The sequence below is a fragment of the Lathyrus oleraceus genome, chromosome 1 (assembly GCF_024323335.1).
Source record: "Lathyrus oleraceus cultivar Zhongwan6 chromosome 1, CAAS_Psat_ZW6_1.0, whole genome shotgun sequence".
NCBI classification, from domain to species: domain Eukaryota; kingdom Viridiplantae; phylum Streptophyta; class Magnoliopsida; order Fabales; family Fabaceae; genus Lathyrus; species Lathyrus oleraceus.
Window position 1 is genome coordinate 197750405 of NC_066579.1, and position 15806 is coordinate 197766210.

Sequence of the window (15806 nt, forward strand, 5' to 3'; positions counted from 1 at the left end):
TTTTAACAGGCTGGGAACATCCAGTTATTACTAAGGAAGGAGAAGCTACAACTGATAAGAAGGCTGAGGAACAATGGACCAAGGAGGAGGATGATCTAGCCCTTGGAAACTCTAAAGCATTGAATGCTATATTCAATTGGGTTGACAAGAACATCTTTAGATTGGTGAACAACTGTGAGGTGGCTAAAGATGCTTGGAATATTTTCAAAACAACTCATGAAGGCACCTCTAGAGTGAAGATGTCTAGATTGCAGCTGCTCACTACCAAGTTTGAAAATTTGAGGATGAAAGAAGATGAAAATATTCATGACTTTCATATGAATATCCTTGAAATTGCTAATGCCTCAGGAGCCCTGGGTGAGAAGATGTCAGATGAAAAACTAGTGAGGAAAATACTCAAGTCACTTCCTAAGAGATTTGCCATGAAAGTGACAGCCATAGAAGAGTCTCAAGACATTTGCAATATGAGAGTGGATGAGATAATTGGATCCCTCCAAACATTTGAGTTGGGAATGTGTGATGGAGCTGAAAAGAAAGTCAAAAGCATAGCCTTCATGTCAAACACTGAAGAGAAAGAGGAAGAAAATGGTCAAGATATTAATGAAAATCTGGCAAATGATGTAGCATTACTGGGAAGACAGTTCAACAAACTTCTGAAAAAGATGGATGTAAGGTCTAAGTCTAATGTCAAGAACATCTCATCTGACATCAGTAGGTCCAATAGTGCTGGAAGAAGAACAAGATCTGATGAAAAGTCCAAAGAAGGAAAAGGAGTTCAGTGCCATGAATGTGATGGGTATGGATACATTAGAGCTGAATGTGGGACCTACCTCAATAAATAGAAGAAGAGTCTTGCTGCTACTTGGTCTGATGAGAGTGAAACAGAAGGAGAGTCTGCAAACCTTGTGAATGCCTTGACTGGAAGATGGGGTTCTGATGAGGACTCAAGTGAGGATGAAGTAACCTTTGATGAGTTAGCCTCTACCTACAAAAAGTTGTGTCACAGAAGTGAAGAAGTGTGTCAATAAGTGGAAAGTCAAAAGAAAGTGATAACACAACTGGAGAATGAGAAGGCAGAACACTTGGAAACCATCTCTAAGTTGAAGACTGAAGCAGTGTTCTTGAACTCCAAACTGGATGAGATGACAAAGTATGTCAGAATGCTAAACAATGGATCTGACACCTTAGACAAAATTCTCCAGACTGGAAAAAATGGCAGGAGAGAAGTCTGGCCTTGGGTTCAATGAATCCAAACCTGAGTGTAGTCACACTGGTAGCAAACCAAAGATGTCACATCATGTGTCACAACATCATAAGGGAAGAAAGCATAAAGGAAAACCCCAAAGATGGAGATGTCATTACTGTGGAAAATTTGGTCACATAAAACCATTCTGCTTTAAGTTGTATGGCTATCCTAGTCCTTCTCATCCTCAACCTAGACCCAAACATCACATCACTGTCAACAGAAAACAATGGGTTCCTAGGACTGGTATTTTGACAGTGGATGCTCCAGACACATGACTGGAAACAAAAACCTGCTAACTGACCTTCATCCTCATGCCACCGGCTATGTAACCTTTGGTGATGGAGCAAAGGGTGAAATCAAGGGGATTGGAAAGCTAAACTGCGCTGGAGTCCCTAACCTTGACAATGTCCTACTTGTTAAAGGACTGACTACAAACCTAATAAGCATCAGTCAACTATGTGACCAAGGTCTAACTGTAAACTTCACAAAAACTGAATTTCTGATTACTAATAAAGAGAATGAAGTGATCATGAAAGGAGTCAGGTCTAAGGACAACTTCTATATGTGGACTTCTCAAGAAACTGGTTATTCATCAATGTGTACTCTAGCTAAACAAGAAGAAGTGAAGACATGGCATCAAAAATTGGGTCATCTGCATCTTAAAGGAATGAAGAGGATTATATCTGTTGGATGACTTGATGGGACCTATGCAGGTGGAAAGTCTTGGTGGGAAAAAGTATGCTTATGTGGTGGTGGATGACTTCTCCAGATACACCTGGGTCAACTTTATAAGGGAAAAATCTGATGTATTTGAGATATTCAAAGACCTTTGCCTAAGACTTCAAAGAGAAAAAGAAAGTCAGGTTATAAGAATCAGAAGTGATCATGGGAAAGAATTTGAGAATAGCAAATTTGCTGGATTTTGTGCATCCGAAGGAACACTACGCCAAAAAGGTCTTTTAACAGCGCATCTTAGACAGCGCTTTTAAAAGAAAGCGCTGTCTAAGGTTAAAATAAAAATAAAACACGGAAAATGTTCTAAAAAAATAATGAAAGCGCTGTCTAAGGGGGGGTCTTAGACAGCGCTTTTAGAAAGCGCTGTCTAAGACCCCCCCTTAGACAGCGCTTTTAGAAAGCGCTTTTAAATATAGACCTTAGTCAGCGCTTTTGAGAAAGCGCTGTTTAAAGTCTTTCAATTAAAAAAAAAATTAAAACCAAAAGCGCTGTCTAAGGTGGGGGTTTAGAAAGCGCTTTTGGAAAGCGCTGTCTAAGGCATATCTTAGAAAGCGCTTTCCACAAAAGCGCTGTCTAAGGTCTAATTAAAATTAAATTTCAGACTTCTATTTTCGTTCTCAGTTCTTTTTGTTTTCCCTCCTGCGATTAAACCCCTCCAGCGAACCCTAACAGCGAACGTTTTGGTCTCTACTTTTTTTCATCGCTGAACCAAACAGGGTAAATTCTCTCTCTCCAAAACCATTTACTCCAATCACACAACATTGGGTTCAGTATCGCACATAGCCTCACACAGCGAATCCTCCCTCCCAAATCAAACCGCCCCTTTCAGAGCATTCCGCCGCCCTACCTACTGCCCGGTCATCCTCTCGCGATCAAGTCATCGGCCGTTTTCTCTCATCATCTCCTGTCCTCGTTCTCAGCGTTCACAGCGATTGTAAGTCGTTCCACTTCTTTATTTCGTTTTGTTGTTGATTTCTGATTTATTACGATGTGCTTTCGTTTAGGTTAATCGTAGTGCACCATTTAGTAGTAAAGCACAAAGTGTCGCTGATAGTAGTGGGCCATTTGGAAATGTTGCTGGCTGATAATATAGCTTCATAATGGGTTTTAACAAGACTATGAAAGCTATGCTTTTGGGGAATTCAAAATTAGATGCATACAGTTAATCTTAAAACCCAAATTCATTTCTCAAATTTAGGCCTTCTCTCTAGGAATGGGTCTTCTCACCATCATTAGAAAAATCAAAAAGAAGGAAAAGGAAATGTGAATTCTTATGGTGTAAGTTTAGCTTCCAATTCCTTTTTCTTTGCTCTAGATTTTACTACATTAATTAATAGTTGAGATTTATATGCAGTGGGTTGGACAATTCTGGAAAAACTACAATCGTTTTGAAGATTAATGGGGAGGACACTAGTGTCATTAGTCCTACCCTTGGCTTCAACATCAAAACCATCGCCTACCAAAAGTAAAACCTTGCTTTATTTTCACCCCACAAATCACTTTAATTATATATGCATATCTCTGCTGCTGTCCATTTTTATTTTTGTCGATTGCTAATTATGTTAGTCATCATTTTTGGGAATATGTGAATAAGAATAAGCTTCGTTAAAGTTTCAACTGAACATGGTTTATGCATTTTTCTGTGGCAAAGTATTATTCTTTTGTTTGATGGGGATAAACACATGATATTGCTTCTTAATTTGATTGTGGTATATTCTAAAACATGTTAGTTTTTTTGCTTTAAATTCTTTGAAAGTATTTGCTTGTGATTTCCATTTACAAAAAAAATTGCTTTTGATTTCCCTTTATAGTTACACAACATGCCAGGTCATTCTTCATATGTTAGCCTTTGTTTTGATGAGTTTCTTGCGTTGATTTACTATATTCTAGAATGCTGGGGCATTTATCCAAATTGGCAATGGCAGATACACTCTAAATATATGGGATGTTGGAGGCCAAAAAACAATTCGATCTTACTGGAGAAACTACTTTGAGCAAACAGATGGTTTAGTTTGGGTAGTTGACAGTTCAGATCTTAGAAGGTTGGATGATTGCAAAATGGAGCTAGATAACCTTCTAAAGGAAGAGGTTTGTTCAATACAGATAGTTATTACTTGTCAGTAACAAATTAATTACATGCAGTACTTAACTGAAGATATTCAGACATTTTAGCCATACCAATTCATATCCCTTTATTTAATCTATTGATTGGGAAAGACTTGTGTGTCCTCTGTACTAATGCATCCAAGTAGAGTAGTTGCCCATAGTGAATCCGTTGGGAATTTTGGTCAAGAACCAAAGCATTATTTGTTATCTTGATTCCCTAGCACTTGAACAAAATGTTTTATTTCTCACTGTTAATTATTTAGGATGCTCAGATGGCATCGCGAATGAATACTCTGCTCTTCTCTAGATATTTGTGAGCTACTAGTATTTTCAAATGTCATTAATTTTGTTTTACATATGACAGAGACTATCTGGAGCATCCTTACTAATTCTAGCAAATAAACAAGATATTAAAGGTGCCCTTGCACCCGATGAAATAGCTAAGGTAAGCTTAATTTTATCCGGGTCTTTTTCTCTTACCTAAGTAACATTGTAGGGATTATGACTAAAAAAATACATCATGGTATGCTGAGAATTGACTGTAAGGTGTTTTTAAACACTTGATGTTCTATATAACTAGATGGGCTATTTACTTTAGTCCTCATAATTATCTTTCTGCAATGCTGCAATTATCTTAATAATTACTTGCAAAATCACTTATATAAAGAGATGCAATCAGGTTTCAATCACAGAACATATATACTTCACCATAAGTTGTTGCAAAATTCATTGATTTATAAAGCAAATATTTCCTGCACTGAAATCTGTGTAGAAGTTTCACAACATATTATTATCGTCCACTGAACTTAGTCTTTGTGAACATGGACAATTGGTTAATTGGTTGTTCAACTAATCCTAGATGTTGTATGAAATCAATAGTGTTTATGACTTAATACAATATCTATTAAAACAACATTATATTCTTAGCTGCAATGTTTAAAAGTCCAGAGTCTACGTAGAATCAGTAAAGGATTGAAATTTTTTAACTCGGGAATCGTAGTATGGATTGTAAGATCCTACTCCTAGTTAGGATCCATTCTACGGGTAGAAAAATATATTTAGATATGTATAATTTCCTTGCACATGCCCAAAAATCATCATATATGAAGAAAACAACTTCTAAATCATAACATTAAGTTAAGTTTATAATCATAAATTTATAAGTTCACAACCATAAATTCATACTCAAAACATAACCATAAATTCTTAACAAAAACATAATCCTAAAAACTTGGATTTTTGCAAGTTGATCTTACTAGGGTGGGGTACAAAGATGAACCTTTTATTCTAGCATCTCAAGCTAAACAAGTGTTCTATGTGAATGACCCGAAGAGTACAAAATGGTCTATAGTGCTTTTCTCTAACAAAGTGACTGATGATAGCGGTGTCGATCAATGTGATATTGATGTTGAGAATGAGTCATGCATTAGACGGAATGAGTTGAATAGAAATGATGAAGTTGAGGATCTTATACCGGATGAGTCATATATAAGAAACGATCATAATGAGGGAATTTGGATCAATTCATCCGTACGCATTGCTAAGAAACAAGTGATTAATATTCCAACAAAGAAAAGAAAGAGATGTTAGTGACTTAGGTAAATTATCCATGGTTTCTTTATTTTATTTTTTTCAATTGTTTTGATTATAAGTTATATGTGATAATGCATGATTTCATTATATTTTTGTTTTCAATTGTTTTTAATTACCACATTTTTTATTATATTAGTGATGACACTTGATAAAACTTAGGATTTATAATCCATATTTTTTTTTCATATGTAGTGTCCTCAACAACGTAATCAAATAGATTGCGGGTATTTCATGTTGAGGTTTATGCGAGATACTCTTGCTTTGGGCCAATTAAAGATTCCCACCGATGTATGTATTTCTAACTTATGAGTTATTTTTATATTTACACATATCTCATATAATTAAATAGTTGGAATTAATTCAAAATATGTTATATTATTATGTAGTACTTTGATGAATTCAAGTGTGCATTTTATACAAAGGATCAAGTGGACGAAATCAAAGAGGAGTGGTGTCAATTCATGATAAAGCTCAATGTTTGTTCATAAATTTGTGTAATTAATGTGTACATTTGTAGTATATGTTATGACTTGTAAATGTGTACATAAATTTGTATATATTTTGATACATTTAAGGCAAAATTGGTTTGAATTGGTATATATATATATTTGTTAGCCAAAAATTGGTAGAAAAAAGGCCAAAATGGCATATATAAAATGTGATAATTGTCTGTCAAAATCTGGTTGAAAACAGGTAGAAATTCTGGTTTATAAACCTGGAAAAAATGTGGTTTAAAACAAAAGCTTCAAAAATTTTCGTATACCTTAGACAGCGCTTTTGTAAAAAGCACTGTCTAAGGGGGGGATTAGAAAGCGCTTTAGGCAAAAGCGATGTCTAAGGGGGGGGGGGGGGGGGGGGGGGGGGGCTTAGACAGCGCTTTTTGAAAAGCGCTGTCTAAGGTATACCTAACAAAATTAAAATAGGAGACCCACTCAAGAGGGGGGGGCTTAGACAGCGCTTTTTGAAAAGCGCTTTCTGAACTCACTCAGAAGGATCATCCTAAAGATCTCATTATAGGAGACCCAAATAAAGGGGTCACAACTAGATCAAGGGAATCCTAAAGATCTCATATAGGAATGTCAAGGAATCCTTGACTGATGAATTCTAGATCAATGCGATGCAGGAAGAGTTAGGCCAATTCAAGAGAAATGAAGTATGGGAACTGGTTCCAAGACCTGAAGGAATAAATGTTATTGGAACAAAGTGGGTTTACAAGAATAAATATGATGAAGAAGGGGTGGTTACTAAAAATAAAGCAAGATTAGTAGCACAAGGATACACTTAAGTTGAAGGAGTTGACTTTGATGAAACATTTGCCCCTATAGCTTGCCTTGAGTCCATTAGACTATTGCTTGGAGTGGCATGTATTCTGAAGTTCAAACTGTTCCAAATGGATGTAAAAAGTGCCTTCTTGAATGGTTACCTAAATGAGGAAGTGTATGTTGAACAACCTAAAGGGTTTACAGATCCAAATCTTCCAAAGCATGTGTATAAGTTGAGGAAAGCCCTTTATAGTTTGAAACAAGCACCTAGGGCTTGGTATGATAGACTCATAGTGTTTCTCATTAACAATGGATACAGGAAGGGAGGCATTGACAAGATCTTATTTGTTAAGAATGAAGGAGGAAAACTCATGGTGGCTCAAATATATGTGGATGATATTGTGTTTGGTGGGATGTCATATCAGATGGTCGAACATTTTGTTAAACAAATGCTGTCTGAATTTGAAATGAGCCTTGTTGGAGAGCTGATCTATTTTCTTGGGCTACAAGTCAAGCAGATGGAAGATTCTATCTTTCTATCTCAAAGCAAATATGCCAAAAACATTGTTAAAAATTTTGGCATGGAGAATCCAAGTCATAAAAGGACACCTGCTCCTACACATCTGAAAGTCTCCAAAGATGAAAATGGTGTTAGTGTAGATCAAAGTCTCTACAGAAGCATGATAAGAAGTTTGCTATATCTCACAACAAGCAGACCTGACATTGCTTTTGTTGTAGGTGTTTGTGCTAGATATCAAGTTGAACCAAAATTCAGTCGCATAAACCAAGTGAAAAGGATTCTGAAATATGTCAATGGCACCAGTGACTATGGGATGTTGTACACTCATGGATCTGGATCTATGCTGACTGGATACTGTGATGTTGACTGGGCTGGAAGTGCTGATGATAGGAAGAGCACATAAGGAGGATGTTTCTTCTTGGGGAACAACTTAATATCATGGTTTAGTAAGAAACAAAATTGTGTGTCTCTGTCCACTGCTGAAGCTGAATACATAGCAGCTGGAAGTAGTTGTTCTCAACTGGTTTGGATGAAACAGATGCTGACTGAATACAATGTCACGCAAGTGTCATGACATTGTACTGTGACAACCTGAGTACTATAAATATTTCTAAGAATCCTATTCAGCACAGCAGGACAAAACATATTGATATTCGTCATCATTTTATTAGAGAACTTGTGGAAGAGAAAATCATAGCCCTGGAGCATGTTGCTACTGAAATGCAGTTAGCTAATATATTTACAAAGGCTTTGGATGCTAATCAATTTGAATGTCTGGGAGGGAAATTAGGGATTTGTATCTATGAGAATTTATAGCAAATAATTTGGAGTGGAAAAGGTAATAAAAATATTGTCTGCCCACTTAAAAGAAAGTGCCCCATTTATGGTAAATCATCACCTAGTATTGGAACTTCCATCTATAGCCTTTTCACACGCAACCTCTCCTCAAAAATTTCCACCTTCATTCAACTTCATCAACCTTCTCTACTAGGGCAACAGAAAACTTTCCACAAGAACAACAAGATGTCACAACATCCTTCGCCATCTGGTTCTAAAACTACCAAACCTGCGCACAACGCTAGAACACCCTCTATGGACTTTCTTAATGAAGACATTTTGGAAGTGATTCCTCTGTCTGTCATTCTAGGCGACGCTCCTGGTTCATCGTCAACTGCATGCATACTCAAGGTAACAGTTCCAATATCCCCTCCAGCTCTACTTATACTCCTAGTTCTAAGGACGACATGCATCACACTGATCGTGTCATAAGGAACCTTGTCACGAGAATCCTCAATGAGGGACACTCCGTAAAGGGAGTTTATACTCCTCTATCTAGAAGGGACCCCTCTCCTGAGGTTGGACCTCACAATGAGAAAGATGGTGATTCATCTAGGTCTGAAAAAGATATAGTTGCTGAAGGATTGTGATCTTTAGGGCAAACTTTGTCTAGTAAGAAATCTGTGGCATCACCTACTGCCAATGCTTCTCAGTCTAAGAAGCATGACTCTGCTAAGAAGGTGATTGACCTAGACGTTGAGAGTTCGGATGATGAAGATGATAGCTTGCTTCATCACTTGAAGCCTAGTGTGGCAAAGAGGATGAAGACCAGAAAGGGTAGGTCTGTGGCTGAGATGATGACAGCCAAAACTGCTAATAAGGCTACTATTGTAGGCCCCTCAAAGTCTTGGAGAAAAGTGGAGGTGAAGAAGAGAAAAGTAAGAGATAGTTCTGACTCAGATGAAGATGTTGAAAAAGATGTCCCTGACATCTCTCCTGTCAAGAGGACAACTGTTAGAAAATCCCCTGCAAAAGTTGCAGTTGTACACTTGGATAATATTTCCTTCCATCTTGAAGATGGAGCAGCAAAATGGAAGTTTGTAATCCAAAGGAGCGTGGATGTGGAAAGAGAACTGAGAAAGGATGTTGTGGAGGTTAAAGAGGTCATGTACCTCAACATGAAAGTTGTTTGGAATATAATTAAGAATAACCTTTCTCTTGGAATCATTTTCATATGATGAAAGTTGTAGAAGATAGGGTCTAGGGGACCCCAGTTTTGATCAGATGAATTCCTCTGGTCAACCACCATCAATCAACTTGCTAACTTGAAATTCTCTTGACTTTTGGGACTCATGGGAGATAATATATGAATAAGATGATGAAATTTGAAGTATCCCTTGAAATATTTGATCAATTGTTGAAGAAGCTTGTTGAAGAAGTTACACAAGATACCTATAGGAACTAGGGATTCCAAGGCAAACCAATTCCAAACTCTTGAAGAATTCTTGATAAAAATAACATGTAAAGATCAAAAGGACTCATACATGATGCCTAGAGCCATTGTCGATCATTTCTTGGTTGAACTCTTAGCAATGAGGGTCTTAAACCCTAGATGTATGCTTGATATATCAAAGGTGATCAAGTACCCTACCTACAAAAGAGTTAGCCAAATGAAAATACATATTTTTGGTATTTTGGTTAGTAAAAGATGATAAAATACAAAGTATGATACAATCACATAGTGCTTGGTGATCTCTCCCAATACAAACCCAATGAATGAAGGAGGTAAGGAGGATGCCAAGGTATGATCCCAATGCTAATGCATATGATGAGATAGCATGAGGGATCTTAGGGTCAAAATTGGGGTCTTACAAGTACCCATTGGTGTATTGACATGTGGCCTGTAAAAAACAAAAAAAAACTAAAATAACAAAATCCTTTCTCATTTTTGCTTGAAGCTTTCTTTAAAAAAAAAAGTTACAAAACTTTTCACTTTCCTTGACCTTATCTCTCATTGCTTCCTCTCAAATAAAAAACGCAGGTGCAACCTCAAGAGGGGGCGATCGGACAACCATCCCGCAGCAGCGGGCCCCCCATTTACTCGCCTCTTTCTCTCCACTCTCTCATGCTCATATTCAACCTTTAAAAAAACTTTTAAATACAAAAATAAAACCAAACACAAACCTCAACATAGAATAACAAAACAAAACTTTAAACAAAAAATAAAACAATAATGGAACAAATGAAAAAGAAAGAAAATATAAAAGCTAACATCAAATCTCGGGGCGACGACGGCTATAGTGCATGGGCAGTGGTGGCCTAGTTTGAGCAGTGTGTTTCTTTCCACTCTTTCGTATCTGTCACCAAGAAGAAGAAGATAACACTTTTCTTTTGTTATTTAGTCTTCCTTCTCTTTCCTTTTCCATTTGTTTGAACTTTAAAAATTGATGGAAGTGTGCTCATCATGCTTAACAAGAAACTTGTTATGTTAATGGAGGTTAAAAAAAGAGGTGGACGGTGCTATGTTTTGTTGTTGAAGATGACGTTTGCCGACGGACAGAGTTTGAGCAGAAGTGTGCATGTGTACTAGTTATTTGGAGATGCAGTAGGCGAGTGCCAAGTTTTGTGTAGCAGAAGAGGAACTCCAGCTTTATGTGTGATGATTTATAACGTGAGAGGGGGGTACTCACGTGATGGCTAGGAGGTGAATCTACCCAAAAGATCTTATTCCATCTTTTATTTGCAAGCATATTGAGAGGGGCCATAATGAAATGAATGGTGACCTTTATGCATTGCTTATGAACACGTGTGTAAAAATGGAAGTATATGCATGAACTGCTTTTGGATTGCACGAAGATGGAAGAAAAGATTGCTTCCTCTACCAAACTTTTCTTCTCTTTTTTGGTTGACTTGTGGAGATGAGAGATCCATTTTGTTGTGCTTATGGGGAGGGGTTGTGTGTGTTCGGTTGGTTACCATGAGATACAAAAATAAGGTATGAAGATGTGATGTGTGATATTATTGTGTAGTTTATATGAAGGTAGAGCGTTGGAGATTTGATGAAGAGTTTGTGAGGTTATGGTGGTCTTGAGAGTGTGGTTAACATGAATAAATGAAGAAAATCATAGGTGGTAGTTTTGTGGAATAAAACTATGTGAAAAAACGTGAATAGGTAAGGCGAGTATTATGTTGAAAGTGTGTTGTTTCTTCTTTTCTTACAAGCAAAAAGTAACCTTCTTTATTTCCTTTCAATTTCAAATAGAGAGAGAGAGAGAGAGAGAGAGAGAGAGAGAGAGAGAGAGATCATATTAATGAGGTGTAGCTTGTGTGCTTTGCTTTAAAATGTTTAGTTGGTGAAAAAAAGAAGAAGGTAAATGTATGTTACATGAGGAAGGTGGTTTGTTGGAAAAAAAATCGAAAATGAGAAAGAGAGGAGGATAGTAGATTTTTGGGTGAGACGTGGGACAAATTGTTTTTTTTTTCTCTCCCTCATGGGCCACATATTATCTCTATATATAACAAGTCACGTAGGATTTCTAATAAGATAATGACCAAAAAGTTCTATTTTCAAAGTTTTAAAAGTAAAAACGAGTTTTAAAAACAAAATCAAAATAAAACTAAACTAATCTAAATAACCAAAATTGGATCGAAACGAAAGCATAAAATATTCTATTTAATTATTATGGACACGTTGACAAAAATACAAAAATAAACGGACTTAAAATGAATAAAATATGTGTGTACAAGTGCTCGAAAAATTACACAGAATGCACCAAAATGATCAACGTGAAATAAGCCTCTCGGAAACATACGGGTTTTGATCAAATTTTGAAATAAAAATGACCGATTAAAAAGGCTCAAATTGATCAAAATGTGACCGAAAAAGTATCCAAATAAATAAAATGAGCATGCCAGGTTAAACTACATGAATTGTAGACTAATAAAATTGACGTCTGCAAGCTCGATTTTGAAATTTTTCGCCCGCTAATTTCACGTACATTTGAGAATCAGCTTGATTGGGCTGATGAAATATATGTTATGATATGTAGATGGTATGTATGTCATGATGAATGTATTGATTTACTGAATGAGGGGGGAAATTGGGGTATAACACTAGGAAATTTTCATCTTCATCAAAATGCCCTAACATATTTCTAAACTCAAATTCCATCATTGTTTTCAAAACATCATCTCTTCCTACACACGTACATGTTCGAACATCAACTCTTCCAACACACTTACATTTCCTCCCTTCGAACGCCATTAACATCATTAATTAGAACTTGAAATGAAGGAAAGACAACCAAACTCGAACAAAGCTTCCTCAACCATTGTTGTACCTTCTTCATCATATTTTTAGTATGTAGCTCACTTTATCCATGCACAAAACTTAAAAATGTTGATTTTTTTTGTTGAGAGAAGTTATTCTGATTATGTTGATAAAAAGAGAAATATGGTTTTCCTTTTTAGTGTTGTAGTTGACAAAATTCAATTTATATCATGAGTAATATAGTTCATATGCATGAGTTGAGTAAAATAAATTTTACTGGTGTTGTGTCAAGTTAAATTTGATGAGGTTATTCGTATGAAGTGCACTTAGTAAGTGTTGATGTGTTAAATCAAATATACCATATGTACCATGAATCTCACATTAGGCGCCTTTGTTGATTTGTATTAAGTAAAATGTTTTTCGGCATTCTTGTTTAAATAGAGATAGGTGATTTGACTAGCACCTCTCATAGAATGTCCATTTATCATACAACTACCTCTACTAAGAATAAAATCACAAGGCGCCACGATAATGACCATGTTGTCAAAATACCACCAAAGCGAGATTAGCACTACGCCAAAAACTGGAATAGACAACGCACCTTAGAGGGCGCTTTCTTAAAGAAGCGCACTCTAAAGTGAAGAGAAAAAATAAGGAGCGTACAACTGGAATAGACAGCGCACTTTAGAGGACGCTTTTGTAACAAAGCGCCCTCTAAAGTGAAGCGAAAAAATAATAAGGAAATGGAGGGACACCAATAGAGGGCGCGTTTATGAAAGCGCCCTCTAAGGGTACCCTTAGAGGGTGCTTTTAAAAAAGCGCTCTCTAAGTCCATGTACATTTCCAGTTTATAAGGCGCTTTTGGAAAGCCTTAGAGAGCGCTTTTAGAAGCGCCCTCTTAGGCCCCCTTTAGAGGGCGCTTTTTTTACACAAGCGCCCTCTAAGGTCCCCTTTAGTAAACATTAAAATTATAACATATATTGCATGTCTCTTTATTTTCCCTCTCTATATGCTATTTCGTTTACGTAACTGGGTTTTCTCTCTACTGCGATTACTCTCTACTGTGATTACTCTCGTCCTCCGTTCGTTCTCCCTCCCTCACTGTCGTCGTCGCCGTCGCCTTTTTCTGCTGCTGCGTTCACGTTCACTGAGTTATCTGCGTCCACCGTCGCTGTTCACTTTCTTCTCCATCGTTACCGTCACCTTGAAGGTATTTCTCTTCTCCATCGTTACCGTTCACTTTCTTCAGGTGTTTGATTAGGGCATTTTCTAAACTGAGTTTTACATTTTGTGCATTATGTTGATTAATGTTGTTTAGGGCAAACGAGCACTATATGGTGTTCATGAGCACCTTGTTGTAAGGTTTTTTATTTCTGATTGAAAACTGATGTCATTTGGAGTGTGTTTGAGCTTGTGCTTGGAAGTTTGATGATTATGGATGCAAGTTTGTTCATGTTCCAAACACCATAAGTTTGCATTGGTCTTTTGTATGCAGTAGGTGTGTGTGAGTTTGTATTCAATAATGATAAAAAAAAGAGAGTTTAGATTGTTGTAACATGAGAGAAATGGAAGGTATATGAATGTGTTTTTTGTGTAGCTTCACGAATATGGTCATTGTCTTACTTGGGTCTTATTGAATCATTTCTATATTACAGATAAAATGGCTAACCAAGACGATACCCATGACGCGAGTGGATCACATAACAATGTTGAAAAAGAAATCAAACGAGGATTGACTGTTATGAAGTCAATCATTCGTGCAAGAGACAAGGGTGAAAAATTTGAAGTACATTGGAGTGCTGAAGACCAACTAATTGAGCCTAACAGTTCAAAAATTCCGATTACATGTGATAATTGGAGAAGTCCGGAATTGAAGGTTGGCAAAGAAAAAATATGGTCCGAGATACAGGTACTTACCATATATTGTTATATGTTTTTTTTGTTGACTATTTGTTGACCATATATTGTTATAATATTACTTATAATAACACACTTCATGTGTATGTTTTTTAGAGATCCTTTCACATCGATGAAAGCCGGCAAAAATATTGTATTCAATTGGCCGGAAAAAGACTCCGAGGATTTCGATCCTTTTTGTCCAACAAATTTCTCAAGGATGAGGAAGGAAAATTTGTTGAAGCAGAACGGCCAATGAAGTATGCGGAGATTATTTCAGCCGAAGAATGGGATAACTTTGTCGCCAAACGAAGAAACGAAAAATTCCATGTAATGTCTATTAATTATGGTATTATACAATTGTTAAGTTACTTTTTTATCCAGGAAGTAAGCGACAAAAATCGGAAAAGGGCATCAAAACCCGCGTATCCGTACAAAAAAGGGCGTACGGGATATGCACGGTTACAACAAAGAATTGTGAGTATATTCAAATGCTATGAGCTTATACATTGTCACAATATGTTATAATTGATGATCTTATAATCTGATTCAATGTGTAGCTAGCCGAGGAGAAAGTGACGCAACATCTCTTCCGGAGCACGTATTGCGGAAGGCTGCTCGGGTTGGGAAGGATGGGGTTGTCGTTGAAGCGGTTCAAAATGTTTATGACGAATGTGTAAGTATATGTAACATTATTTCTTTAATTATATCGAAAATTTTGTTAGACATATAATTCATTTTTAATCTCCTCTAATAATATTTCAGGAGACTTTATCCCAAACCTTACCTTCAACCGAGGTCCAGGATTGCAGGAGCGTACTTAGTCGAGTACTAAATGTTCCTGAGTATTCCGGTCGTGTGAGGGGTAAGGGTTTTGGTGTGACTCCGTCGTTATTTTATAAAAAACCAAAAACAAAAAATCCTACCAACAAAGAGGTGATGGAGACCTTGGCGGAGTTAAGGGCACAAGTACTCGAACTGCAAAAGGAGAATGCAAGGTATAGAGAGGAAAGGTGCGGTTCCGAGGCAAAAGATACTAGTGACCGAGCTAGTATCAATTGTCAACCGAAATTTCCCGAGGTAATTATATATGTTATTATGAAATTAAAATAGCACTTTTTTACTTGACACATATACACGTTAACAATAACATTTATTATTGGTTTAGGGCATTACACCTTGTCAGCTGTATCTATCGTCGCCAACTTATCGCATAGTTGGCAAGGGAAAAGTGCACAACACTTCGGGTGAATTACTTCACCATAATCCCCTCCCGGTAGGATATATGAAAGTTTCGGTTGACCTTGTATTAGATACGGACGCGCTTCTACCATTACCTGACGTTGTTTCAGAGACAACGTTGATGCGAGATGCAGTCGGATCCTTTGTTGGATGGCCGTC

The 15806-nt window shown here is 36.9% G+C and overlaps 1 protein-coding gene across 1 annotated transcript; it reads left to right on the plus strand.

Moving 5' to 3' along the window:
- Window positions 1–2670: 2670 nt before the first annotated feature.
- Window positions 2671–4628, plus strand: LOC127115608 (ADP-ribosylation factor-like protein 2). The gene is made up of 5 exons (XM_051047113.1): window positions 2671–2915; window positions 3193–3259; window positions 3336–3446; window positions 3907–4069; window positions 4452–4628. The coding sequence occupies exons 2-5, from the start codon at window positions 3255–3257 to the stop codon at window positions 4569–4571; spliced, it is 399 nt and encodes a 132-aa protein (XP_050903070.1). The 5' UTR covers window positions 2671–2915; window positions 3193–3254; the 3' UTR covers window positions 4572–4628.
- The last annotated feature ends 11178 nt before the right edge of the window (window positions 4629–15806 follow it).

What these genes read in the sequence shown, in the direction of transcription:
- LOC127115608 (XM_051047113.1), top strand. An exon ending in AAAACCATCGCCTACCAAAA is followed by an intron (nt 3,447 to 3,906) that starts GTAAAACCTTGC and finishes TGGCAATGGCAG; the next exon opens with ATACACTCTAAATATATGGG. An exon ending in ATAACCTTCTAAAGGAAGAG is followed by an intron (nt 4,070 to 4,451) that starts GTTTGTTCAATA and finishes TACATATGACAG; the next exon opens with AGACTATCTGGAGCATCCTT.